Source organism: Astatotilapia calliptera, chromosome 1 (assembly GCF_900246225.1).
Source record: "Astatotilapia calliptera chromosome 1, fAstCal1.2, whole genome shotgun sequence".
Taxonomy (NCBI): Eukaryota; Metazoa; Chordata; class Actinopteri; order Cichliformes; family Cichlidae; genus Astatotilapia; species Astatotilapia calliptera.
This window is the reverse complement of record NC_039302.1, coordinates 31,952,254-31,979,294: the sequence shown is the minus strand read 5'-3', so window position 1 is coordinate 31,979,294 and position 27,041 is coordinate 31,952,254. Positions and strand designations below refer to the sequence as shown.

The following is a 27,041-nucleotide window of genomic DNA, read 5'->3' as shown; positions in this document are numbered from 1 at the left end:
AAAGGAGGCCAACAGCTATGTCGAGGACTTCCTTTTCTACCATGTCCTTTAAAGGTGACCTATTGTGATCCCCCCCCCATTATGGTCAACTAAAGCACAAAGCTGAAACTATAAACACAACAACCCCACACAACTGCAAGGGGCAGCCAATCAGCAGAAAGTGTAAAAGCTATTTTTTGCCATCCCCAACTTCAGAGGCCAATTTCAAGTAATAATTAACAATAAAAATGATTGAAGTATAATTTTAGTAAACAGAAGTGAGCTAAACTGCTCTGTTTTGAGACAGGGGGATAAATGAGGGGCTGTAATACAGTCAAAGACTAAAATTATAGAGTTTTAAATTATCGTGCATTGAAGGCTGGACAATGGATGATGACTCGGGCAAAATTCATATTTTTTGGTTTGCTCATCCTATTAGAACAAAGCTATGCTGGGTGTAGCTCCTCCCAGACTCTATTGTTGAAAATCTGGATTTTCTGGCTGCAGTAACAGCCAGAACACGTGTGTTTTTCAATTAATCTCTGTGCCAAACGTTAAGCACAGAGTTAAACATAAGGCATGCATCTTTTCTAGGCAACGAGCTGCTTCTCTCTAAACAATCATTTCTACCAATATCCAGACGCACACGAAAATATGCAAAGCGCTGCTCGCATGCGCTGCAGAAGAAAGTCAAACCCAAAACAGGATAATGAGGACAAAATCTTGGCCTGCCTGTGTTCCCAGCAATGGAGACAAGGAGACAGAGAACAGTGCTAATGGAAATATTGCACAGATAAGAAAAAGGAAGGAACGCCTCGGTGTCTTTGACTAAAGGTGACAGGCTCGTATTTATCTGCAGAGAAGAAAGGGCTTCCTCAGTTCACCTGCGGTGTTTATGATTATTTTCCTCTTTCTCTGGTAATTGTGTTTCAGTTTTTTCAAAAAGACTGAAGTAAAGCTAGTTTATGTAAAGGTCATCCGATTCTTGTGCTGCGTAGGAAACACGAGAAGCCAAGGTCTTATTTATTGCTGTCAACATGGATTATAATTTAAACACAATGCTGCCTAGGCGAAAGGTGATTTTCTACACTAGCAATCTGGCTACAAGCGTTGTCTAATTGCATTCTCACACTGCAAGTAGATTAATATCAGCAGCAATTAGAAGCTTCTTCATGACAAGATTGTTGCGGCTGAATGTTTGGACTTTATCTTTGATGAAGTTTAAAGAGTAAAAATTTTAATTTTCCTTCAGACAACTTTGCTTCTTCTGTTTGACTCAGTCTAGGAAGCATTTCACGCACACACTTCATGTTGAGTCACAAGTAAACACTTCAGTGTGGGTATCAGGCTAGCTGCTAGCTGATCTGGGTGCATCGCTGTCATCTTTGCAGCTCAGATCCAGGTTGCTAACCGGAGCAGCTACTGTTCTCCTTCTGACATCACAGCTATTTTCTACTGCAGCTAAGTTTACATGTCAGTACTTACTGAAGTCATCCTCATCATCACTAGATGAGGAGTCCCCATAAATGAACTGAGACTTAGATTTGGTGAGGATGGGGGAAAGGTTGAAAGAGAAGGAAATTCGCCTCTTACGTCTCAGGCGTCCCACCGCTGGGGAGCAGGAAGGAAAGAACCACAACAGGCACTGATCACTTATTGAAATATATAATAACCTAATAAATAGTGAGGATGGGGGCAGGAAGTGGAGATGTACGGGAAACGTGTAATAAGAGCGATTCAGTTTAAATATCTGCATGTTAAACTACCACTTTCTCTCTTTATCTAGCTTTTTGACCTTTTTTTCTATTCTCTTTGCGATGGGGCTTACAGTGAAAAACATAATGAACTCTAAATTTCCAATTACAAGCTGAAATGATTGTGTCCCTCTGCTGAGTCTGGTGATGTTAAAATGAGGAAATGAAGAATGAGGACTTGGCATTGTACTTAAATTTAGTAAGTTAAAGCCTAAAGAGGATAACAAATAAAACCAAAGGATAAAAAGGTGAAGAAAAGGGCTGAATGTTACAAGAAGGAACTTGATAGCTGCCTCATAACGTGTCACTCACCATCGATGTCTCTCTGGCTGATGGCCAGCATAGATACAGACTTAGTGAGGGGCAGACTCATGGGAGGACAGCTGTTTCGCAGGGGCCGATATCGTCTGGATTTCTGCAGCAAGAGACAGGAGACTGAATGAAACCAAGTGCATGAAAATGTTAAAAAAAAAATGGAGTGAGCCAGGCAGCGATAATGTGGAACAAAGCATTGCCAGCCAGTCAACTGGAAACAGGAACATGAACTAAAAGAGGAAACTCGGCATTTTGAATCGGGACATTATGTTTACAATTTGTTTTAAATTCAATGGGAGAAGTATAAATCTGCCCGAAGAAAGTCATGTTTATTAATTCTCACTAATCCCCAAACTGACAAGGCTCAGATTTCCCTTGACTGTTTATAAGTCTTGTTTATGTACAAGCTTTACAACGACTCTTTTCTCTCGTGAATTAGGCTGTGTGGGTTTTTCAGGATCTCTTGGTGGCCGACTGTGTGACAGTGTAAAGAAGTGGCAACATATCAACAAACTTCATGTGTGAGTGTGTTTATTAGCTCACTGGGTCATGCACTCTGCTATACTCCCCCCGGTCCTCCTGTTCCTCTGTCAGAGAAACCAAAGAGCCTCTGTCATCGCTGTCTTGCCGGGGAATCCTTATAGGTTCTAGGATACGGGGCCCCTGGCTGGTGGGGCCCCTGAGCTCTTCAGGGCTTCCACTGAGCCCCTCCAAGCTGTAACTGTGTACAAACAGAAAGCAGAGATGACCTCAATAAAAGAACACACACTGTATTCAACATAATCACATCTTTCTGAATGTACACAACTGTCGCTGCAGCAAACACAAACACACAAAGATGTACCTGTTGTCACACACACACACACACACACACACACACACACACACACACACACACACACACACACACACACACACACACACACACACACACACACACACAGCTGGTCCTACACTGTGTTTAGCCAGCTGAGTTATCACTAGCCTCTGGAGCAGATTTACAGCTGAAGCAGCTGCAAATGACTCCCAACATCAGCATCAGCATGGAGAGCTCTGCAGCTGTGATTTACAAACCCAATTACATCGAGCTATGACTGGAAATAAAAGGCCTTGAAAAATCCAATCCAATGATTATGGAGAGGAAAACTACTGCTACATTTCAGGATGAGCTATGCCACGAGGCTGCAGCTCTATTCGCTTCAGGACAGACTCTATGATAGTTAAAGCTCCAGCAGTAAATCTCTCATCTCCGGCCCATGGGTTTGTATGCTACTCCATTATCCAGCAAATCATCAGTCCAACTCATCCAAGCTTCACTAACTAAAACCAGAGTAAAAGAATCATGATTTGGTGATTATAAGTGTCCAGAGTGGAGCAGCACTCACCTATCCTCAGGGCTGTGAATGTAGATGGCTATATCTGTCATACTAAGGCCTCCTTGGTGGCAGTATTATTACATACTATTCTACAGAGCCACAGGGCCCTCCATGCTCAAACACTAGCAGCTATTTCAGCTCCCTCTCTCTCCTTGGTGTAGAAGGTTGCTGACTGAAAGGGTTGGGCATTCATATACACACGAAAACACCCACAACAACGGCTAATGCAAATCAAGCAGCATGTAAATATGCCATGTTCAAATAAGGACATGTGCCCTCGGCAAATAAGAAAACATCAAACAGTAATGCAGTACACCTGAGGAAACAACTTCCACACTGTAGCCAATGGCGAGGGGGCGGGGGCACATGCTCATACTAAGAGAAAGTGAGGTGAAAGAGGTTAGGAGAGTGATGGGAAGATTGATAAGAGAGTATGGCAGAGTGGCAGTGAAGCACACAGATGAGGACATGAGGATAGAGTTGCAGGCGTATCTGAGAACACTGGCGTTATTCTGAAATAACTGGGCAGAGTGGATGTACTTTACATCGTGAAGCATAAACATTGCAAATGGGTTAAAGCTGATTTCCTGCTGCAGCGTTGTTGTAATATCAGTAGCAGACAGGAAATCAAGTTGAACCCAGGGTGTTTCCCAGAAATGAAAAACTGGCAGAATAGCCAAGGCACCATTAACACAGCTGGAGCCGCTGCTAGGGTGGCCGCTGGCTTCTTGAACGTGACAGATGTGACCAGATGGTTACAGCAGTGGACTGTGACAATAACAGACTTGTCTTCATTACAACTTGACAGAGATGGAGGAGGGGTGATATTATTGGCCATTATTAGCTAGTAAGCATTGATATATCTGTATTAAAATACATGTCAGCCAGCAAGTGATGAGAATCTGGAGGTAAGAAATACTACAGTCTGTGGACCAAGGAGTCGTTAATATATACTGAAGTCAAAAATATAAGTAATGTTTAACCCTGATTGTGATTCTGTGATTATGCATCTAATTAAAACTAGCACAAGTGTGGAAGACACTAGTGCTAGCGGTGGGTATAGATATTGGTTTTTGTTTATGTTAAATATATTGTATTAACTTCATTTCATGTTTTATTTTCTGTATTTATTTTTCTGTTTTTTTCTCTTGTTCATTAACTAACTTGTGGAGCACTTCGGTCAAACTCAGTCAAACTAGCCCAACAAAGAGTCCAGTCCACTGGATAGCCGTGAATACTTCAGAGATGAAGGGCTTAATATTTGTACTTTTCAGTGTAAGAATGAATCACCTAATGAGAGTGAATCATTGTCAGTCTTTACCGGTCCCTGCCGTTTGAGATCAAATTGGACTGTATGGACTAAAATGAGTTTGACAATGCTAATCTACACCATGAACCTGTCTTTTATCACCAAGAAGCTCTCTACACCATTCCTGAACAAACTTATTTTCAGTTAGATATTTTTTTTAGTAAGTTTTTATTAAAAATGTTACATTTTAGTTTGAGTCTTACTTTAACTCATTTTGATGACCTTATTAAAAGGATAATAATCAGGAGAAAGAGTTGACATGTTTACACCAGTTATTAAAATATAAATACCTAATTCTAATTAGCCTTTAGTCATTAGTGCAAAATATCGCTTCATATATATTACTATTTACAGCCTAGTTTTATTTTTATTTTATTTAACTGAAGAAGTTTTTCCACTCCTAGCTTAGTTTTCAGTTTAATTAACTACAATAACCACGACACACTTCAGATGTGTCTTACTAAAGAAACCTTTTACCGTTTTCAGACACTGTTGTCAAACATTTTCATATCCAACAGACTTTCTGAGTAGGAGTGTAAGCATTCGGCTCACCCAGCAGAGTTGAAATAGATCTATTCTGCATATAATCAAGATCAAGTGAAAGATGCTGACTCTTTTTTTTCCACTGCTTCCTCCCTCCTCCTTCTGGGTCAAAGAGCAACATTTCATACAGTCAACAAAGCTATTTTGCAGTGAGAACAACTTGCATTCTGTTTTTACTGCTGCAGCCCACTGTCTTCTGTCTTCTGATGTTTTAGAGTTTTGAATAATTCTCTACAGGAAGTTATTAAACCCACAAAATAAAAAAAAATAAAAAACAATCGTCTGTTCTAAAACTCTAGCCAATGCAGTTCAGCCTCCAGAAAGAGAGGAGCTAAACTCCTCTCTTTCTGTGTGGCTGCTTGTTATTACCAATGCTATACAAAACAGCGGTGCCACCACCACCCATTTGCCACAGTATTTCATACAAACTCCAACGGGGGTGAAAAGAGAGCAGCATTTTTCAGAGCAGTTGCCTGCAGGGACGGAGAGAATGCAACAGCAGTTCAGCAAGCATACATTAAAAGCCGGGAGGTCCACAAAGGGCACGACTGCATAAATTTGCCATAGCATGCCACTAAAAAGCAGGGCAAGCTTAACAAAACATGAACTGATGAATGTGATGTATTAATACCTTCTCCTGTGAAAGGCCGGCTTCCTCTCACCAGAGCTACGAGTGGAACTGGAGGTGATGGAGACGGAGACAGAGACAGAGTTGTGGATGAAGGTGGAAATGAAGTGGGATTTGAACGGAAAAATAATATTCAACGAACTATTCTTATGCCGACCATCACATGATATAGGATCTGGAAGACAGAGTACAAGATGCTTACTCAGAGTAAATGATGAAAGATGATAAGCATGAAATAATTGTGGTGATATCTTTGCTCATAGTTTCAAAATGAGCAGTATCCCACCCACGTGGATGCTGGTACAACTAAAGTCAAGGCAAAACTGCATTCATCATTCAGCAGCTGTAAAGCACCTTTAGACAGTAATAATTAGTATCTTCATGTATGAGTCATCACACATCAGTCTCTCACATTTTTTAGTGGAGGAAGTCTGGCCAACTTTTCTCTATAACATTGTTATAACAGTTCAATTGAGGAGGGTTGGTGGTACAATTAGTGATTGCTAAATGAAAGGTGGCCCCAAAAGAAAAAAAGTTAAAACAGGGAAAGACCACTAGAATCATCACCCCTGCACCACAGTGATTGACAGCAGGTATGAGCGTGTTGTGCTTGGATTATGCCTGCGTTGTGGCTGTACTCCCCCAAATATAGAGCTGTGAATTATTATCAAACATTTCCACTTTGACCTCATCTGTCTAAAGGACAATGTTTCAGACGTCTTGTGGTTTATTCAGATGCAATTTTACAAAGCCAAGTTGTGCTTCATATTCTTTTTAAGCTTTGTCCTGGCAAAGAAGTCTTTTTTTGTCTGTACTTCCATGAAATTTAACATTTAAAAGGCCAACTGAGGCCTGCAGAGTCTGATGTCATTCTTCTGTTTGTGGCATTGCAGGATCTGACTTTGGTGTGAATTTACTGGAAGGTCGGAAGATTCTTAAAACTTGAGCTTTTATAGAGGTTTTCACACTTGCCGATGACTAGTGAAGCCAGTGTATTGGAATATCAGCACATACCTGCTACATTCCTTCTTAATTTGTATGAAAGCAATAAAGGTGTACTTTATTTTTCACATGACTGCACATAATCCTGTGAAAATGTTCTTTTTCGTGGAACTGTACATCTTCTAATCAACTGATAATAACACAGCATGAATTGAAACACTCAATAGACAGAAATGTGTCAAACAAAATGTTTGGGATTCAAAGTTAGAGTTCCAGTTGAGTATTGTGAGCAGAAACCCTATTTGTATCATAACCACATGAAGGACAGAGTCTCTGCTGGTCAGTGGACAACCTCTGAAGTCAACTTTAAAGGATGTTACTGGATTCCGACAAGAATTATCCTTGTGCATTCATCCCCTGTGATACCATTTAGCAAGATAACCTATCCTCTAATTAGTGAACTTTAGAGTTGCTGGTACCGGAGGAGTTAAGAGTAGTGTGGGCGCACTGGTACCCTATTACCAGGCTTTATTTCCAGTCTGTGCTAAACTATGATAACAGCCTCCCGGTTTTTAATGGTAACACTATTTTGAAGGCCACTTCACATTTCAAAGAGTATTCTGCAGTCGGTTACTTGTCCACCTCAGAAATTAGACAGATTTTCATTCTTTCAAATCTATCAGAAGAAGGACTCTGTATCATCGGCAGAGACTCTGAGGAATGCATCTGTGGTGCCCCATGTTTTCGTTTGTTTGCTTCACACTTTAAGTCAATTTTTTCAGGCACACTTTGTGGTGCATGATGTCTCCACAGACAGCTGTTTAAACCAAACAAATTTACTGAACTTGACGAACATAACGCACCATAATACCACACTGTATCTAAAAGTATCGATGATTCCTTCCTGCTGCGACCACATGAAAGCTGCCTTTATCCAGTAAACTTCTGTTTAGACCAGCTGCTCCTTTCAGCTCCTCTGTGCTGACAGACATCTGTTTGGCATCTCTGTCTGAGGATGGAGTTTGTGTGGACTGAACAGATCAAATGCTTCAGTAGGGCTTATGCAACACTCATGTCCCTTTTATTGTGGATTCCTAATAATCTTTGGCAACCAAATAAGCATAATTACCAAATGCTAGACTGTTACTTTAAAATGTCACCAAACACTATACGAGACATTCCGAAATCTTGTTTTTCTCATAATTTAAAATCTCATTACATTTATTTTGTCTTTTTTTAAAAAATATGTGTCCTAGACCCCACTCACACACAGGCAAACCCCCTGGTAACCTTTGTTTATAGGGAAAAATGTGTATTCCCTGACAGGCTGGCGAGTGTTTGCTGGAGCGGTTACTGTTGCAAGTTGCAACGACGTATATGGTGCTGCACTAAAGAAAAACCTCCTTGCAATTGTTTTGTTTGCTAGCAGATTGCCACGGTTTCCTGTAGTTTGCATAGAAGAATCAATTTGCACCTTGTGAAATGGTAAGCCACGACTTTTACTTTCAAGGCAAACATTCTCCATTTTGGGTTTGTGTTTGTCACGGGGTGGAAATGGACAAGTTAACTAGATTTTTATCTCGCATGAGTTGCTGTGTTTTATTATTGCTAATATTTTAATATTGTATAGTGTTTTATTCTTGTTTTATTGCATGCTTTTATTTTATTTATTGTTGAATTGTCCTGGAGAGACTATACCCCTCCCTGATTACAAACTTGGCAGACCTGGGAGGTCACAGAGGCCCAATAAGAGGGCCTAGCCGGTCAGGAGAAGCAGGGCAGCAGAGATGGCGGAGTAGATGCTGGCAGGCAGCGGCGGCGGCCGCAAGCAGAGGGCGGCGTTGGTGTGCAGTACGTGGCAAGGGCATATAACGGCCAGTGCGTAGAGAAGCAGTGAGAGCTGTGCTGCTGCTGGAATAGCTTGACGCCAGAGGACACTGTGGTGGGGGATTAGTTTGGAGTGGGACAGCGCCCTACCTCCGACGGTGAGACCATAGTGCTGGCGTGCCACAGAAAAGCGGCGGGCAGAGTTAGGAGCTCTGCCCATCCGGGCACTCCGGATCAGAGAGACTGACAGGACGGCCGGGGACGCCGCCGGGTTTTCCTTGCCCGCTCCGATTTTGCTGGATTTTAACGCCGTGGCTGACCCCACTGGACTTTTAGTGTGTTTATGTTTTATTTTGATTTTTACTGTGTGTTCTCCCTGGCCAGGGTTGTTTTAATTGCTTTTAAATTTTTAACTGTTTTTGTATAAAAACTTATGTTTTAGTGATACAGTTTTTATATCGTTCTGTTCCCTTGGCTGCTCCACTGCTCCGTCCGTTTTTTGGAGGGTTTCCCTCCTTTAATAACACCTGTTAATCCACTATTACATGTTGACTAGAGGAGGTCGCAGTACCCTCTTTATGATTTTACTTAGCGAGTCAGTAGGCTTCTATGTGACTGGTCCTTATTTAGGTTGATCTATAATGATATGATATGATATGATATGATATGATATGAGTTACTTAGCAAAGCTGGAGAAATGAGCCTAGCTTTTGACTTTATTATGATCAGGAAATCTGGGTAGCAAAACAAGACAGCATATTAACCATGCATGCTTTCTTCATGGCCATCCGGTATAGGCCAGACTTCCAAACACTGTCCTCCAGTGTTTGGAAGCTAGAGCCTATCACAATGTGTGACATGTCTCCGTTTGTGGGATAGAAATGCTCTAAAGTTCCACTTAAAGCGGGAAAACTGCCACCAATACATTGCAAAGTTGTATCACAGTTGAGCAGATGGTGATGCAGGCAAGAGGCATTTTTACATTAAGTTGCTGCCTAACTTTTGAAATAAATAATTTTATCTAAAAAGTAAATAATGATATCAAAAGTTGCTGTAAAACAATGCCTGCATATATACATCTAAGCTCTGTGGCTCATGAGGCAGCACAGGTTACTTAATAACTGAAAGGCCGGTGGTTCAATCCCCAGCTACTCTAATCTGCATCTTGAAATATCCTTGGGCATAATGAACCGGAGTTGCCCCAGTGCATCCATCGGAGCGTGAGCATGTGCACAAACGTAAGACGTAAGGTATAAGAAAAAAGTACTTGTGTGAATAAGGATTGTAGTAAAAAACGTTTCGAGTACTCAGAGTAGAAGAGTGCTATACAAGTTCCTGGCCATTTGCCATATACTAAAAACAATGGCCAATATATGATTAATGGATTTCTTTTAGACTCCCTGTGAATGAGTAATGGTCTCCAGTATCGTCAGGCTTTAACACACAGATGCACATATGAAATATACACTACTGTCAAAAGGAAAAACTTAATAAGACAGGGGATATTAAAAAGAAACTTGCATGTAAATTCCTCTACAGACCATCGCTAAGAGCCAATCATTTGAGCAGTGATGACAAAACAGCGTTAAGAGTCCCGTTCTAAAAGTCACTGTTAGCCTTTCTATTGAACCGATGTTTGTGAAATAATCTTGTTGTCAACTCGTGACAACTGTACAGTGTGGCTCTGAATGTGAAAGCGTGAGAACATGTGTTCATGTTGAAGTGCGTATCTGTGCATTTGTTTATAAGCATCTGTGTGTACAATTTTGGAAGCTCCCTGCCAACGCAAGACAAATGGCAACACAGCTGCTCACAGCATGAAGAGGAAACACTCAACATGGCACAGAAGGACTGACATCAACAAGCTCTAATAATGCTGAAAGAGGCACACATCAAGTCTGCTGACATCTACTGACTAACACCAGATTAACACCAGCAGCCAGTATCTAGGACGGAGGAGAAACATTTCTATTTCTACATCCACTTCATCAACAATGCAATTAGACATTATTCATCCTGAAGAACCCAGTATTCATCACTCTCACCTCCTCTGGTTCATCTCTCCGTCTCCTCCGTTGTTCTTTCCAGGACCCCAGCTGTGGCGGCGAAGAGGTGACAGGGAACGGTTGCTGTTACGAAAGAGACAGGAACGCCGCGGCACCTCAGTTACTCTATCTTTGGCCTCTTCTTCAGCCTCTCCTGCCCCTCCTCCTTCTCCACCTTCACTGTCCAGTCCTTCAGTGGTAGGTGCCACGGTCTGGATGCCCTCTTCTGGACTCCAGCTGCAGCCCAGGCCCTGGCTGCCCTCCGGGCTGGAGCTGGTCGGGCCGACGCTGGCGGTGTCGTCTGTGGAAGAGCAGGAGACCGAAACCTCGCTGGCACTGTCTCCTCCAGTCACAGGTTCATCATTCTGAAAGACATCCCAAAAAGAGAAAAGGTATAACTTTACACTACTTTAAAGCATTACTGTACCATCAAAAAGTTATGGTTTATCATGAGCCAGTATGCTAAATCAGCACTATATGAAGTCAATGCCACACTAATAAAATGTTGATTTATTATTTTAGGGAGCGCGGACACATGTAAATGCAACTGTTTCCACGTAAAGTATTAATTTCCAGGTTTAATCAAGTAATGCGCTTGTGAACCGTGAACAGTAACTGAAAGTGTGAAGAGTCTGGCTCTGCTCTGAGAACCACAGGAAGTGGAGCGTGAGAACATGTGTGTGCTTACTAAGCTATTGTGAGGCAAGGTTGTGGATGACAACTTGAGGAATTAGTGATAATCAACGGCAAAAAAAATCCCACAAAAAAGCCTGCAGACGCTATGTCTCAACAGCTGCTCAGCTGATATCTATCCATTTATGGTCCCTAGGTGCATAAGGCTAAATCATTTATTGTAAGTGAACAAAGCTCTCCTGCCCTCTCACTGGCTGGTTCTATTTTTGCTTGGGTCACATGGTACACATTACACAGAGTGGATAGCACCACCTTACATTAACCCTGGCCTTGGTGACGGTATCCTACAATCCTACAAGGGAACAATAGGACTATACGAAGGACCCAAAAGGTTCATTCTGTTCATCTGGAAGTAGCGTAGTGTTTTCTATATGGAGGACCACACAACCCCAATAACAGGAGACTATTTAAGATCCATAATGTGATTTGTCATTTTATTACACCTGCAGTTTAAGGGCAGAATGTAACAGAACAGGAAAAAAAGGGCACTCCAACACAGCATAATAAATATGAATAAAACATAACACAGCAAAACAGATGTCCTTGAAATCATTGTTAATTACTCGGGCTATCACTTTGTATATCCATCAGCATTTCTTCACTGAGGCATGAGATGAATTAAGAGTAAGCTGAAGAGCCATTTAACCCACAGGAATGGAATATAATGAGGACCAAATGGCATGGCTTAGGGATAATGAGCCAGCGCCACTTTATAGCAACACTGGCATTATAACAAACACCAATAAATGATAGCAACCTTGTTAAAACAAACCTTTCCCAGGAAAACACTTCTTAGTGATATATAGTCTTTTTAAAGTCCATTTGTCATTGTCACAGGACCATTTTAGTGATCCAAATCCACAGACAGTTGGCAGTTAGCAGTTGGCAAATATAAAGTGTACGTACACCGCATATGTGTAAACTAATATGTATTCTTGCAAGTTAATTAGCCATATGCTTGTGTATAGTTTGCTGATTTCTTGACAAGTCTTCACCTGACAGCTCTATAATATAAGAAGCACGCGGAAAACAAATAGTTTTAGTAAAACCGCTCTTTGGGAATGGTGGGAAAAAACGACTGCCCACACACACACACACACAGGTTTGGGATAGTCCATTTAGAGTTAATTTGTAGGTGTGAGCTTTAACTGGGTCTATTGTGCTGCCAGCTGCAGTGTGAGGGCCGAGCATAGAGCTGCTTCTGTCGGAGAGCTGCGAATGAAAGATCTGCTTTATGCTGCAAACACAACTTCCTCTGGGAGTCGGACAACGCATGAGCATACATCAAGGGCAGAGAGTGCATGTGAACGTCAGCTTCAGCGCTATAAGAGAAGGACCCAGCTGAGTTTTAAACTTTGTTTTATTTCAGGATTTTAAATGTTATCTGATGGCACAACATACATGTTAAACTCAGATAAGTCACGACTGTTGAAACCGTCTATGTCCTCTTTATTCTACATTTACAGTATTACATTTCACAAAAGAAGCGTTTCCCTTCAGAGAGCAGCAAAGACGTTAATCCTCTCTTTCAGAATTTAGCTCCTGTAGTCTTTGTGCGGATTCATTTTGCCCATCACGGCCTATCTACAGTGTCCCAACCCTCAGCACCACACTGTATACTCCCAGGCAGCTGATATTCTCTTCTCTGGCTTTGTTTGCACCAAACATGACATACGGTTCACATTACAATGAGCATGTTTCAAGTGCTCAACACAGCAGAAACTGAGAGATACAAGTGTTTCAACTTTAACCAAAGGGTGCCTGGCTTCAAACAGACTTTCAACAGCAGCAGAGTGACAGCAGGGACCACAGCTTGCACTTTCCCAGCAGCGGAGGAGAGCTGCCGGCTTAAAAAGATGCTTAGTAGATGTTTGGCATCTCTGCCTCAGGGTACTAATAAATAAAAAAACAGACACAGACTGAGAAAATAGATACTTCATATATAGTATATAATCCCTATAGGAATAGTTGCAGAGGCAAAATATATTCTTGGTGTTCAGCGCAACTGAACCGGATGTTTGGACCACAGCCAGCCAAGGATTTAGTAAACAGGGAATTGGCTGCTACATTTTTCCTCAGTTATACATTTAATGATTGATGTGTTTGCAGTTTGGATGTGTAAGAAGTTCATTCTACAGCATATATAGTGGCAATGTTTTTGTTTACATTTTTAAATATATATTTCTTCACAGATTTGTCCTCATTTGCTTTTCTCACTTTGCACAGATAATTAAACCAGTTTAAAAGAATTGTTTTTGAGCACTTTAACATTGATTTGAAGTTGATGGGGGTCAGACCTTTCTGAAGATGCTGTCATATCCGGGTTCTGTGTTCAGGAAGCTCTCTATGTCACTGCCAGAGTCTCTGTGAGCTGAAGAGGGGCAGCTGGTGGCACTGCTGGTCCTACTGGGCAAACTGGAAAATGTTGAAGACTCTGAGGATCCTGAAAGACACGACATTTAACACATCGCAGGGTTAAAATCAAACAGAGGAGAAACGAAGCATTCTTGTGAAATCAGATTTAAAATACATTCACTGATAAGTTTCTCAACAGAGGCTGTTAAACTGACCCCCCCCACACACACCCACACACACACACACCTTGTTTCCAAAACAATAAGTCTTCATTCTTTGTTCTAAAACACAAGCAGGTCTGTAAGACATCAGTGAAAAGACTTGTGGGAATCTGAGAAGGTGTGAAAAGCCTGGTGGATCAATGGCTGACTGTCCTCACCAAAGCAGTCTGTGCTCAACTGCAAACAACCAGTGTTTGTGGGTTTCATAAAGGTACCAGGGCGGAACTGAAGTTAAAATCTGACTCAGAGAAAGACAACGTAAACGGTTATTGAAGTACTGCAAAACTGCTTTCATGAAAGAGCTGCATTAGTCACCCTAAGGCCAAATGGACACTGATGCTTACAAAGTCTGCACCTTATTGTAAGCTTTAAAGCAAGAAGTAATTTTTTACTTCTGTTGCTTGATCGATAGAAATTACAGACATCAAGCAGACAGTTACTCGAGTTCATATCAGCCACAATGATATGAACTATAATAAGTCAGAATCACGTGTATCACACTGACTACTTAAATAATGACTATTTAAAGTAGTCACTCTCAGGCCTCGGCTGATGCCACGTTAGTTTTTCTCAGTAAGTCTCTGTGCTCTTTACCCGTAGCAGCTCACCACAAGCCATTTTTACTTTACACCCACTATTCTATCTCACTGAATTACAAACAGCCAAATCTAAAGTCAGCACAGAATACAACAACTGTTATGCAACAAGGTTCTGGGGCTACAGCTTTTTGGACATGTAAGGACATGCACAGATAATATTCCAGGCCAAACTAAAAGAGGAAGCCTGTACTCAGGCACAGACATCTACCAATGGGCTGACTTTAGCCAGCAGCCAAGAAAAACTGCATGAGATCATTTGCTCAGTGTTGTTATGATTTTTTTTTTTTTAAACATCTATTTCTGCTCAAAAACCGGAAGTCATTCTTAATCCCCCGGGAAGACTTGCATCCCCTACACTCATGTGAGCAAGAGGAAGCTAGATTTTGTATACGTATGTGCTCATGCTTCAAGAGCCTGGATTCTGTGTCGCTGAGTGGGTACAAGTAGATGCCTCATACATGAGATATAATTCAAGTGGAGAAATACAAATCTATAAATAAATGTAAACTGAACTAAACATGCCACAGAAAAGGGCATATTTAAAATAAAGCATGCCCTGTATTCAGCACAACCCAAAAGCAGAAGCAGATTATCTTGTTTTTCATAATTATTCACAGCCAAAATCAAGACTAAAAATAAAAGTAGATTAATTAACCAACACCAGCAAAGGATGGCTCGAGGAATCCTGAAGCTGGCAGAAACATAACCCTATAAAATTCAGCACCCGTCAGGGGTGGGGAGTCTCTTTACATCATAGTGTTGTTAGACTTGAGGGAGTGGGGGTATACAATTTTTCTGTAGAATAACCATGAGCGCCTTTAACAAACATCGCAGAGAGAGCAGGTCGACACAGTCAGCTCTTAATGAAAGGAGGGTAGTCAGATCACAGCACCGACAAACATTATGGTTTCATAATGTTTCAATCAGCCCAATTACAATGCCAATGGGACATCACCACTTTGGGTCGAGTGATACCACTGAATAGTGTGTCACAATGGACAAAGGTAGGTGCTATCCTGACATAAAGATTGTGAGACTTCCTTAATTGTAAATTCTTACACAATGGTTCCGTCACTTCTATCTAAAATAGTCTGAGCCTGACACAAACAATCCAAAAACATGAAAATATCAGATAAATAAGCTGCTTCAAGTACTTATTGAGCAGCAAAAGTCCATATGTTTTTTCAGACACTGACAAGTTGTTTTCGCTAATTAGCACATTCCTGCGCTGAGAGGCTGAACTAAAGATGGAACTCAACTGCGTAATACAGCACAGATTTGAGTATCACTACTATAGAAAATAATCATTCCTCATTAGAGCACTTGAAAGAGTTCATGAAGTCTCAATCGAAACTTTGTAATCAAAGGAGTCAGCAGTTTAAATCATATTTGGGAAATTAAAGTTTCCATATTTGCATCAACACTGCTTTATGAGTCCTGCAGCAGACACCACAACATGACAGGCGCAGGATTATTTCTGGTTTCTGCTTTGAGAAGAAACAAGGTCACAAGTTTAGTTATTACCAACGTGTTCCTACATGACAACTGACAACTGGGCAAACCACATCCTGCTCGCTCATACTACAACATGTAGACAACATGCAGAAAACATTAAAGGGGAAGGCTGCCATATCATGACATCAATAGATCTTTTCAGTTAAGATACCAAATCCACACTGACCTTTGACCTCAACTGCTGCAACAGAGCTTAGTCTTGACCACAGTGCATTGGTGGCTCGATGCAAAAACATTTTGCCCCTTTTTACGTCATATTTCCGCTATTAGCAGACAATCCAAAAATGAACGTGCGTGAGAATGTTGGAGTTGCAAGTGCTGGTGACACAAGTGGACTCAGGGAGTTTTCCTCAGACTCCACCCCCCTCACAGCTGTCTGTCACAACTAGCAGGGGACTGTGAGTTTTGACAGCTGTCCTCCTCCCTCTGTGTCAAACAGACCCCAACACCACTACCACAGCACACATAGAAAAGGCTCAGAGAACAGGTGTAAAAGTTGCTCATGAGTCGACGGGTGGTTGAGGCTGCTGGCCAAGTGTGAAGAAGGTCAGATATATACTTTATATATATTATATCATATCCACTTTTTTGCACCTTTCATGCAATCTCTATAAATTGATCTGCATATACAAATGCAGGGGACAAGATTTTTGGTTTCTATTTAAAGTCCACTTGTAGTAAAGGAGGATTTTGTTTCCTGAAGGTAAACAGTCTGCCTAGCGAGCAACAGAGGGAACACATCTGATACAGATTCAGCATTTTATTAGCTTTTTAAAAAATGAATCTAAATTCATAAACCAGCAGACACAAACAGAAAACTTGGCCTTGACTGCAGAGATACACGTCACTTTTTAACCACAGGAGCTTTCCCCTGAGAGTAGAAACTCTTGAAGGAATTTCAACTGCATTTCCACTGCAGACACCTGAGTCTAAATTAAACTCTGGGGAAATTATTTTACCCCCCAAGTCCCTACTTGGTAGGCAGTACTTTGTCAAAGCATGGAAACTTTGGGGATGGGGCTTGAAGCGATGAATACTTCTGATTGGTCAAGGACTCTTCTGTATTGCCACCTACTGGTCTACAGTAGGTGGCGACATTTTTTTGTATAGCTGCACGCAGAAAAGAACGGTCAAACTGTTCTAGCTTTCCTTGTTTCTTGCAGAAACAATCCTTACATTTAAAGGAATGCAGCTTTATACTGCAGTGTATACTACTTTTTGATTACTGCAATTCAAATCATTTGAGTTTAACTGCAGGTAAAAACACCCCGAAGTGATTAGATTAGATGAAACTTTATTAATCCCTCGGGTGGGTTCCTCCGGGAAATTCAGAGGGTTAAAAATAAGTGTAACGTGCAGCTAAAAAAATATAAAAGTAGATACAATCTAATCTAATTTCAAGTCTGAAATAATCGGCATAGTAACCAAAAAAAATTAATAAAAAATAATCTGTTGGGTTAGAAACATTCTTCTCTGCAAGTTTTCCCTGTTAGGAAAAACACTCATCTCAGCTAAGTGTAGATTTTATCAGAACTTTCATATAAAATCGTATTTATATTTTCTTCGACCTATACTTCCTTGTCCTGTGTTTTTTCATATTAAATGTGTACAAGGTTCTCTGTCTAACTGGGCTGATTTATTACACATAGGAGGTGTTGAAGATTCCAGTTAACCTTTCTTAAAAGTTGATCAAAGTGCATCAGACTACCTGCGAAATACACCATCATCTTGCTGTTTCTTTTTCTTTGAGTGACCTTTGTCTGTAGACTGGTTCAGTTCATAATCAGGTATCACTTCACCATCTGCATTTCAACACGTTTACAAAATTAAACATGCGTTTTTTTTAAATTCAGCAAGGGCAAAGGACAAAGTCCTCATACTTCTGAGTAGAGGATGTTACCACATAGCCTCCTATTTTTCACAGAGATAAAAATCTGTCTGCACACAGTTTACAGAGTATATTAAACAAAACGGCAATTCAAACCTTCCAAACGGCACATGCAGAAACATCCAGCATGATTCCTGTAAATATGGGAAATGAGTTCCGATAAACAGAACAAGGCTTTACCTAAAAGTATTGCACGACCTACAATGCTCTAAAGCAGAACAATGACTTAACATATGTTAGCAAACCACAGCAGACATGCACCACAACATGTACCAGAAGCATGATAGGATAATTCACCCTAGAGCACAACAATGCACATGTTCTGCAGCCACGAGAAGCAGCCTCAGCTGTTCTTTTTTGTTTTTCTTTTAATGTCTGATCAAGTCAAATGAAATGTCTGCAGTCACTGAGGTTTTGCATAAATGTGTAATTATTAAAATTATGGTAAATGGCCTGTATTTGTATAGCGCTTTACTTAGATCCTAAGGACCCCAAAGCGCTTTACACTACATTCAGTCATCCACCCATTCACACACTGAACACTGACTGCTATTTATGTAGCTTGTTTGCCTTTAAGTGTCCTTTATTCTGTCTTTTCTACAGAGATGTACAGAATATGGCTAAATGCTGCCTGATCATCCACAGCAAAACAGTATCACAAGGGTCTTTTCAACCAACAGAAAATTTGCATTACTTCACACAAACACAATGTCTAGCACCAAGATTACTCCTTAGCAAGTTTAGTTTAGTTTTTTTCCCCAGGTCTTTAAAAGTAAAGATGACAACGGTGTCTCCAGACAACACAGAGATTAGATCTGACAAGGTCTGGTTCTCACTAAGAACCAATGCTTCAGTTTCCAAACAAATATACAGTACAGGTCAAAGGTTGGAACACACCGCAGAGCGTGGGCGTTTCTCGTTATCTGAGACACATTAAAAAGTAAGTAAGTAAATAAATAAATAAAATAACATGCACAAAAGCACAGAGTGAACATGAAGCCTTTGCAACAAACTCCTTATAAAGGTAATAATTACTTAAAAAATTTTCTGAACAAATTAAATTTGCAACAGAACAACAATGAGATTTATATGATATTTATAAATGAGAAATTTTACAGTGCCACTTCTAATCATTTTAATTCACTGTAAATGTGTATTCATAGCTTAGTCTTCCTCTAACTGAGCTGTCGAGCATATTTAGTTTAAAAAAAAAAAAAAAAAAAAGCTAGGACCAAAGTACCAAATTTCCTGGTTCAACAAAAGCTCAGCTGGGTCACTGAAGAAGTCAGGTGATGTTATTTTATTACTATGATTACTTATCATATGGAATGCAATGAAAATAATGAACTAGTACAAGTGTATCCAAACTTTGGATTGACTCTTATTTTTGCAGTCCAGTTGCGTAAGACTGTGCATATTGACTTTGAAGAAGGTTTGAGTATCGACTTTCACCTGGAAGGTTTTTGCAGTCAGTAAAATCACATTGACCTTTGACACCAAAAACCAAAAGATCATGGAGAACTTTTCTTCTATAGCCAAACAAATACTGTGAGCTACTTTGATTTTGACCTCTATCTGAAAGGAGCATCCAGTCACCATTAATGTTCCTACACAATAAGAATAATAATCCACAGCAAGTTGTTCTGTTGGCTCTACAAGGCCGTGTTGATGCCAGCATCTCCCATCTCACAATGATAGTGCTATGTATTACACCTACCAATATGATCATGTGAGAATAGCACGCTACCATGCTAAACTCATCGCCCAGTTTTGAAGATTTCACTACGTTTAAACCAAAGTACTGAATGCAGTGAGACAATGAGGCACTGAGTCAGAGGGCTGCATATATAAACCACCTTTCATGAAAAACAGCAGTCTGACACAGTCCACTACAACACCAACGTTGACCTGAATGATATTCAAACAACATATTACCTATGACTGGATATCACAGGCATCATGAGAGTAGGCTGTAATTAATAAAGTGGTCATTATATGTATATTACAAAAGCATTCAATGAAATTGGTAAGTAAATTTAAGTAAATCGTTTCAAGCAGCAACTTAAAAAACTACTTTTGCAGTGGTTGAAACATGGATTACATCCCTCTGTTGCCAAGTTAACTAAATAAATAACTATCAGAGAGAAAGAAAGGGAGGGCAGAAAGCATCTGGCTTAATGAGGAAGAAAAGGAAGTGATGTCAACTGATCCAAGCTGCAACAGAGGAAATCCCACCGTCACCCACCCTTCCATTTTTACTTCCACTTGACACCCATGGTTCTTCTCCCTTCTGTTTCCATGTTTGACTTTTTTTTGTTTCCTCAGTATGTCTCATCCATTTCAGCCTCTTTTCCTCTCTGCCCCTGTCACACACACTGATGTTTCATCTGTTTTCTAGTGCAGATAAAAGGCAGTTTGTTCTCCGCCTGATCCAGCTCATCGATCTGTTGGTCTTTTTTTATTGAGACCAGTCTCCCTACAGACAGACTCATCTTATGAAGGTCAAAGAATCCCTTTTTCTTATCTTGCTTTGGCTGTTGCCCAAACTCAGACATATCTGTGTCAACATCTAAAATGTTTCACATTAATATTTCTCCTACAGTCATTGCCCATACTGAGTGAACTATATCCCCATGGCAACAATCAACCACTTGCTGCACTGACAAGTGAGCTGATATTTTTCCCAGCTACACTTCCCGAGTGGCTCGAGGAAACTGCTACTGTGGTCCAGGCATAAATGACGTGATAAAAAGTGGGCATAAATAAATTTTAAAAACTATGCAATGTCAAGACATTTTTAACCACAAGTGAAAATACTAAATGATCTTACTGCTGATGCTGTAGGGTCATATAACTTTGTACATTTGAAATAAAAGTGCAACACGGAGGGACAATAAGGTTGTTAAACCTTCTGGAGAAACTAAACTTTGTAAGCATTTCTAACATATCTGAGGTGGGACTCCATACAAGCAATTCTGTAAAAATGTACTTAATAAAGTTGACGACTGAAATTAAAGCTTTGGCTCTCATTATCTGTTAACTGCCAAAATAACTGCCCTGACGTGTTACCAAGTTGGTGGCGGAACTTCCTTCTAGAAGGAAATTGTCTAAGCCTTTAAAGCTAGTGTTCCTACGCTAACATTAAATGATTTATGGGGTCAATTCCAGAAATTTCATACACGATCAACTGGGATATCACCAAATATTGTTGTGGACTTTACTGAAATATAAAGCACAGCATCACCTTATTTGTAAGCACAATTATATTTAACATTCAAATATAATACACAGTGAGTCTAGCCTATATTGGTCAACAGTCCCACAGACAACACGAACTATATAACGACACTTCCTTCTCATTTGGGTTTTCAGTGTTTCTTTCCTAACAGCAGTCGTCTAAATCGGTATGAGCCCTTGTTGATACAGAGATGAAATCTTATTAGAGTGTGCATGTTCTGGCCCTTTTCACAGCAATCAGGGTCACTGGTCCCCATCTGTTCCGTATCTAACTTTTCATCATCTGTGTGTGCACATGCTGGCAAAACACACCAAGTCAAAAGCCCATGTTTCTACCTAAAGTCTCATTTGCATCTTACTTAAAAACCTTTTAAAGTAGCCTCATAACATCTCCAAGTGTCAGCAGACTTAGACACTTAAAAGTGTGGTTTCAAGAATATTAGAGCGCAAAGGCAGCCTGGGCACGTGTCCTGGGTGACAGGTTAACCACTCAACCATTTGGCTTGTAAGTGGAAACTTTTTGTTAATGTCAGACTAGAAACAATAGAGCGAGATCGGGCTCTAACAACACCGATATCAGGCAGCAAAATCTTATCTTTGTCAAAGTTGGTGTTTTAGGTCATCTGAGTAGATCAAACTAGGAGAAAGAAAAAGCTACTTTCACAAGTTCACAAACAAACTGCTGCTCTCAAGTCTCAAACAATGTAACGATCTTACTTGATGTCAGTGCTACTTTAACCAGGCCAAAGAGAAACATAGTATCACTTCAAACAGGATACAGGCTTAATCAGTACTAACACTAATCCACACACAACCCAAGAGCAAAACATTTCTTGCTAACAGCAAAGTACCCATGTCAGGCAGATTGCTGCAAAAGGAACCAAAGAAGAAGTCATAACAGAAATAACCATTAAGAAATTAAAAATACCCATTCTGTCAATTTTGACATGAAAATTTAGAGCAGCAGGAGCTGCCAGTAACTCTTACCTGAGTGCTGAGTATTGCAAGGCTGATGGAACGACGTCTCTCTGTCTCGGTGGATCTACAGAGAAACAGGAAGACACTGAATCACTCTCAGCAACATGTGATCATCACCCACAAAGAAATAATGATGCAGACCAGCATGTCTGTTAGGAAGTGTTCCTCCGAACACAGGATGGGAGGCACCGATAAGACACCCTTTATAACAGCGGTCTTAAGAGTATTCACAGGATTTAGTGACTACACTCTGGCTCTATCTCCATCCCCCCCGAGGAACTGTCTGAAAAGATCCAACTTTTTCAGCCTTCAGCGCTCACAGTCACACTGACACCAACTCACACACACACGCAGTGCCTGTCAGAGCTCTGTGGCTGGCTGTGAACACGCAGCGCTGTGGCTCCGCTTCCTCTGTGGTCTCTACAACAGCTGTGTATATGTGTGTGTGTGCATTTGTGTGTGTGTATATGAGCTGGTTTTAGCTACAAAAGCCTCAGACTCCCTCCCTCCCATCTTTGCAGGCAACACAAAAGATTCGACAGTTCGGACGAAGCTGTGCAGATTTGACTGACAGCGCTGAATGTGAAACTAAGAGTCAGAGAGAAGCTCATTGTGTTTTAATGAACTCCATCAATTATATCTAGCTAAAGATGATGAACTTTGACTTTCAATGTGTGGTTCATGCAAAGTCACAAGGCAACTAAAATCTGATTACTAATTTATTAACAAAGCCAGATTAGCAAACCCACATGCTTCAGATAATTACAAACCTCATGCTGATTGAAAATGCAGTTTTTTTTTAAAGGGTCAAGTGCTTTCTGAAGTAAACTGGAGCTACTGTCATTTACACATATCATCTTCTATAAGATGCTTGTACGACCTGCTTCAATAATTTGTTTCCTCTTTTCTTTAACTTCCTCCTCACTTTAACATTTAACTCCCAGCCCCAGCAAGCTCGGATCAACACGCTTTAGCATGACCCTGTAAACTTTAAGATTCATGCAAAGAAACCTGAAGGAACAGTATAAACAGGTCGCTAGTCTAAAGACCTCAAATGTTCATCTGATGAAGGAATTGTTGGAATCAAAGACAGCTGTCCCCCACAAGCTTAATTCACTGTGACTGTATGGATGCTGTAGTTTTTATCATACAAGTAAAAGTGGTTCTGTAATGGCAAAAACTGAATACCTTCAAATGGACAGGCCAGTGATCAGAGTAGAAAAAACAAAAAAGGGGAACAACTTACTTTTATTTTGTTCGATAAGATCAAGTCTGTGTTTAGCTAGCAGCTAGTTAACTTCGCATGAAATAAAGACAAAGGCAGCAGACTAAAACAGCTTGTCTCACTTTTTTTTCCCAAAGGTAAGAAGTAGAAGTAGTATCTGCTTGCAATTACAAGCAGAGGCTGAAAAACGCCCATTACAGTATCCCAGAGCTTCCAGACCAGCATCCAAGGAAGCAGAAGATTTTTCGACTGAGGTTCAGACTGCGAGGGCCGGAGCCCTTGACAGCCACCCAATCCAAGTGTTACTGAACCCTGATGGCCCCTCCTTGTTGGTGGTGGTCCAAGTAGTTACTTCAGACACTTAAGGATGTGCTAAGGCCTGGCCCCAGGCAATCACCTCGATCACGCCTCCTCCCAATTCCTCGTCCCATAACTGTCAAGTACACACACGCTGGGGTTCAGTATGCTACCCAAAGGCACTTCAACATGTGCTGGAGAAGCCAGGCATTTCGTTTCATCGCAAATGTTAGAGTCATAAGCAACAAAGTAACAAAAGAGAATATTAAAAACAAAAAGAGGAAAAGAAGTCATAGCTAAACAAGACTTAATATAATGCTCAGGGGAAAAAAAGAGAAGAGAGACTGAAACAAAAAACAAAAACAAAAAAACCCATATAACACAGAATGATAAGTGAGTCCTAGCCAACTAACAAGGTCAACCCACCCCCAGAATGCTTTGAGGGTGAGGGAGCTGATCTCAGCTTTTATAAAACTAACCCTGTGCTATCTATTGAGGAGCCCACTGAGAAGCAGAGAAACACTGCACTCTGTTTTCCAGGCCTGGGAGTGGCACGTCTGATCTTCCCATTTGCATTCCGACAAAGACACTGACAACTAATTGCATACCAACTGGCCCCATGTACAGGCACCTACATCATGCATGCATGCACCCACATGACAAACACTTACTTATGCTTCCTTTCCCCACCCCTCATCAAGTCTCACATGCACACAACAAAATCCCCCACATTCACAGATGCATGCGTAGAACACACAGACTTCTTCTTCGTGTCTCACAGCTGTGTTCAGATATCAAACAGAGCCCGCTGAGAGAGAACAAACACGCTGACGAGGAAAGACTAGCTGGTCACAGAGGGCGCCAGCACACGCACACAAACACAGACAAACGTGGACACATAAATGCATACAAAGGTTCTGGTCAGAGGTAAAATGACTGCCAGAGATTGCAAAAAATGAAAAAGGAAAAAAAAAAAAAAAAGGACAACAAGACTCGACCCTTAGCAGAGGACAGGAACAGCAGGACAACTTCAGAACAAAGAATTCAACGAGGCGAGAGAAGCAGCTCTGTGTGTTTTAATACTCTACTCCACAGTGTGTTTTGGTACTAATTATAAAATGAACTGAACCCTTAAGTATGATGAAGTATGAAGTGGATACTTTACCTAAGAAGTAGTTATACAGTGTGTGCAAATTCCTCCTTTTAATACACGAATATTACTCAAATATTACTGCTATATTTCCTTTCTTTTTGGCAGTGTGTTGCAGGCTAAGGTATGAAAGGTGAGTGTACACAGCTCAGTCTGGACAAAACAAAAGCCTTTTCGATTTCAGTCACAGCATCAACTTCTTTCTCTTCTCAGTTCATATGTTCTAATTCAGTTCCATCATGCCTACTGCAGAGCAGCTACAATGCTTGCACAAAAGTCATTGATTTGCTTAAGAACAAGTCATTTTTATGATTGTTTCACTGAGAAAAACATCGACTCAAAGGCAACAATATACTACCAAGAAGCAATTTAAGGGTCATAAAAATGATGAGAAATAAAAAAGGAGGGAAAAATTTTTCCTCACAGACGCACCATGGATAAATGTGGCAGGCGATGTGGTTAGTATGCTCGATATAAACCAAGACACACAATGATTCAGCCAGTAGAGCAGCCACTCATTTAATCAGTTGAAGAAATCACACATTTATCAAATCAGCAGTTAGCAGGTCTGCTAAACAGCTAGCCATTCAGGAACTGGTCCCCCGTCTGAAAGCTGGCAGCCTCGATTCTGAACAACACAGAGCATATTTGTATTGCCGGGGGAATCTAAACTGTACCCAGTAAAAACACATCTGGTTTAAAAATAAAAAGGCGGGATGGTTTGTCTATACGCCGGGGCACGCAGGACTTGGACGGCTGCCTTGTTTCTAAACAGGCAGGCGGCCAGTGAGGCTCTGCAGCACTGAAGGATGCCATGGTGGAATGAATGACTGTATCCAGTCCAGCATGTATACATGGTCTCAGCAAACAAGGCCTGGTAACAGCAAACCCGTGGATGAATCTCCTCTGTGGTTCACCTTGGAAGGACTTTTATGAATTGTTCCATTCATAGAATGATCTTGTGATTAACGCTATAAAAAGATTGCAATAAAAAGGGTCAAGAAGGTGCCACAAATAGAACAACTACTTTTCGTATCTTTAAAATCACATCACAAATGCTCTAAAAGAGCCCAAATAAAGAAATATCTGGGTTTGCCAAACCAGGAGTGTAGTACAACAGAATATACACCTATTAGCCTAAACATTAAACATTATACATCCAGCCTGTTATTCCGGAGGTTCCCCTTGTGCCACAAGGCAGCTCTTACCCATCTCTGGACCCAGATGGTTTAGGAGTATGTGGCATCTGGTGCCTGAATGTTTGGGTCCTGCAGATGTTCGCTCAAGATCTGGATATTTATGGCACATTGGGGCCATACTGGGGTGTGCTTGTTCTGCAGTAATGTTTAGGTAGAAGTATAACCCGACACCTGAAGGCCAGCACTCAAGATTTCCCAGCAGAACATCGCAATAAGATTCACTTTACCCGTCAGTGGTTTTATCGTTTATGGCTGATGGGTATATTTACTGTAGTACTATGTTAGTATAAAGGGTTATTCACAGTTACTGTAGATGGTAAGTGGAGTGATGATGTGTTTTGTGATTCCAGGCCAGCAAAGATGCTGGGATGTGAAACACTGGTTGGAATGAAGTCATTTGGCCGAATGCCTGTTTCCATCTGAGGCCAGAGGAAACCGTTAGCCCAGAGCAGCCTTTTTCCCACACCATCATATCTCTACCTCTCCCTCTCTCTCTCTCTAACTCACTTGCACACACCCTTGCTATTTCATACCTCCGGGGTAAAGAGGAGCTGACATTTGGAACAAGTTTAGAAAGTGACAACAGACTAAAGAGAGGTGTTACATATACCAGAGCAAGTCTCTTCACTGATTTTCCTCTACTCTGCCCTGAGTCTGGATGTCACAACCAGCAGACACTGTGACAGTAAACACCCCATTTCAAACGCCCACTGCTGCGTAGTTACTAGTTTATTTTATGCACGATAATTAATAGTCCAGCCATCAGTAACTGATTATTAGTTTAGATTATAGTTTATAGTCATCAACCAATAGGAAACAGTCCAGCTGAGTCATTGGCTAAGTGCGACTTAAATAAAACGAGGCTCATCACAGTCTGTTGACACCTATTTTGGTTCAATTTTACAATTACAAACAGCTCTAAATGACTAGGTTTCATTTTAATTAAGACTAAAACTGAAACCTATT

At 40.8% G+C, this 27,041-nt stretch overlaps 1 protein-coding gene across 10 annotated transcripts in view; it reads right to left on the bottom strand.

Moving 5' to 3' along the window:
- Positions 1 to 27,041, bottom strand: part of akap13 (A-kinase anchoring protein 13) — a 122,134-nt gene that overhangs the window by 39,526 nt on the left and 55,567 nt on the right. For 6 of the 10 annotated variants that reach the window (XM_026174697.1, XM_026174621.1, XM_026174648.1 and 3 more), the window contains exons 10-16: positions 22,214 to 22,268; positions 13,709 to 13,854; positions 10,719 to 11,083; positions 5,908 to 5,955; positions 2,592 to 2,769; positions 2,046 to 2,148; positions 1,465 to 1,590 (exon numbers count right to left, since the gene is read on the bottom strand). In XM_026174697.1, coding sequence (XP_026030482.1) covers positions 1,465 to 1,590; positions 2,046 to 2,148; positions 2,592 to 2,769; positions 5,908 to 5,955; positions 10,719 to 11,083; positions 13,709 to 13,854; positions 22,214 to 22,268 — 1,021 coding nt within the window. The remainder of the gene's footprint in view (positions 1 to 1,464; positions 1,591 to 2,045; positions 2,149 to 2,591; positions 2,770 to 5,907; positions 5,956 to 10,718; positions 11,084 to 13,708; positions 13,855 to 22,213; positions 22,269 to 27,041) is intronic. The other 4 variants (XM_026174664.1, XM_026174671.1, XM_026174689.1 and 1 more) reach the window with 2 other exon arrangements.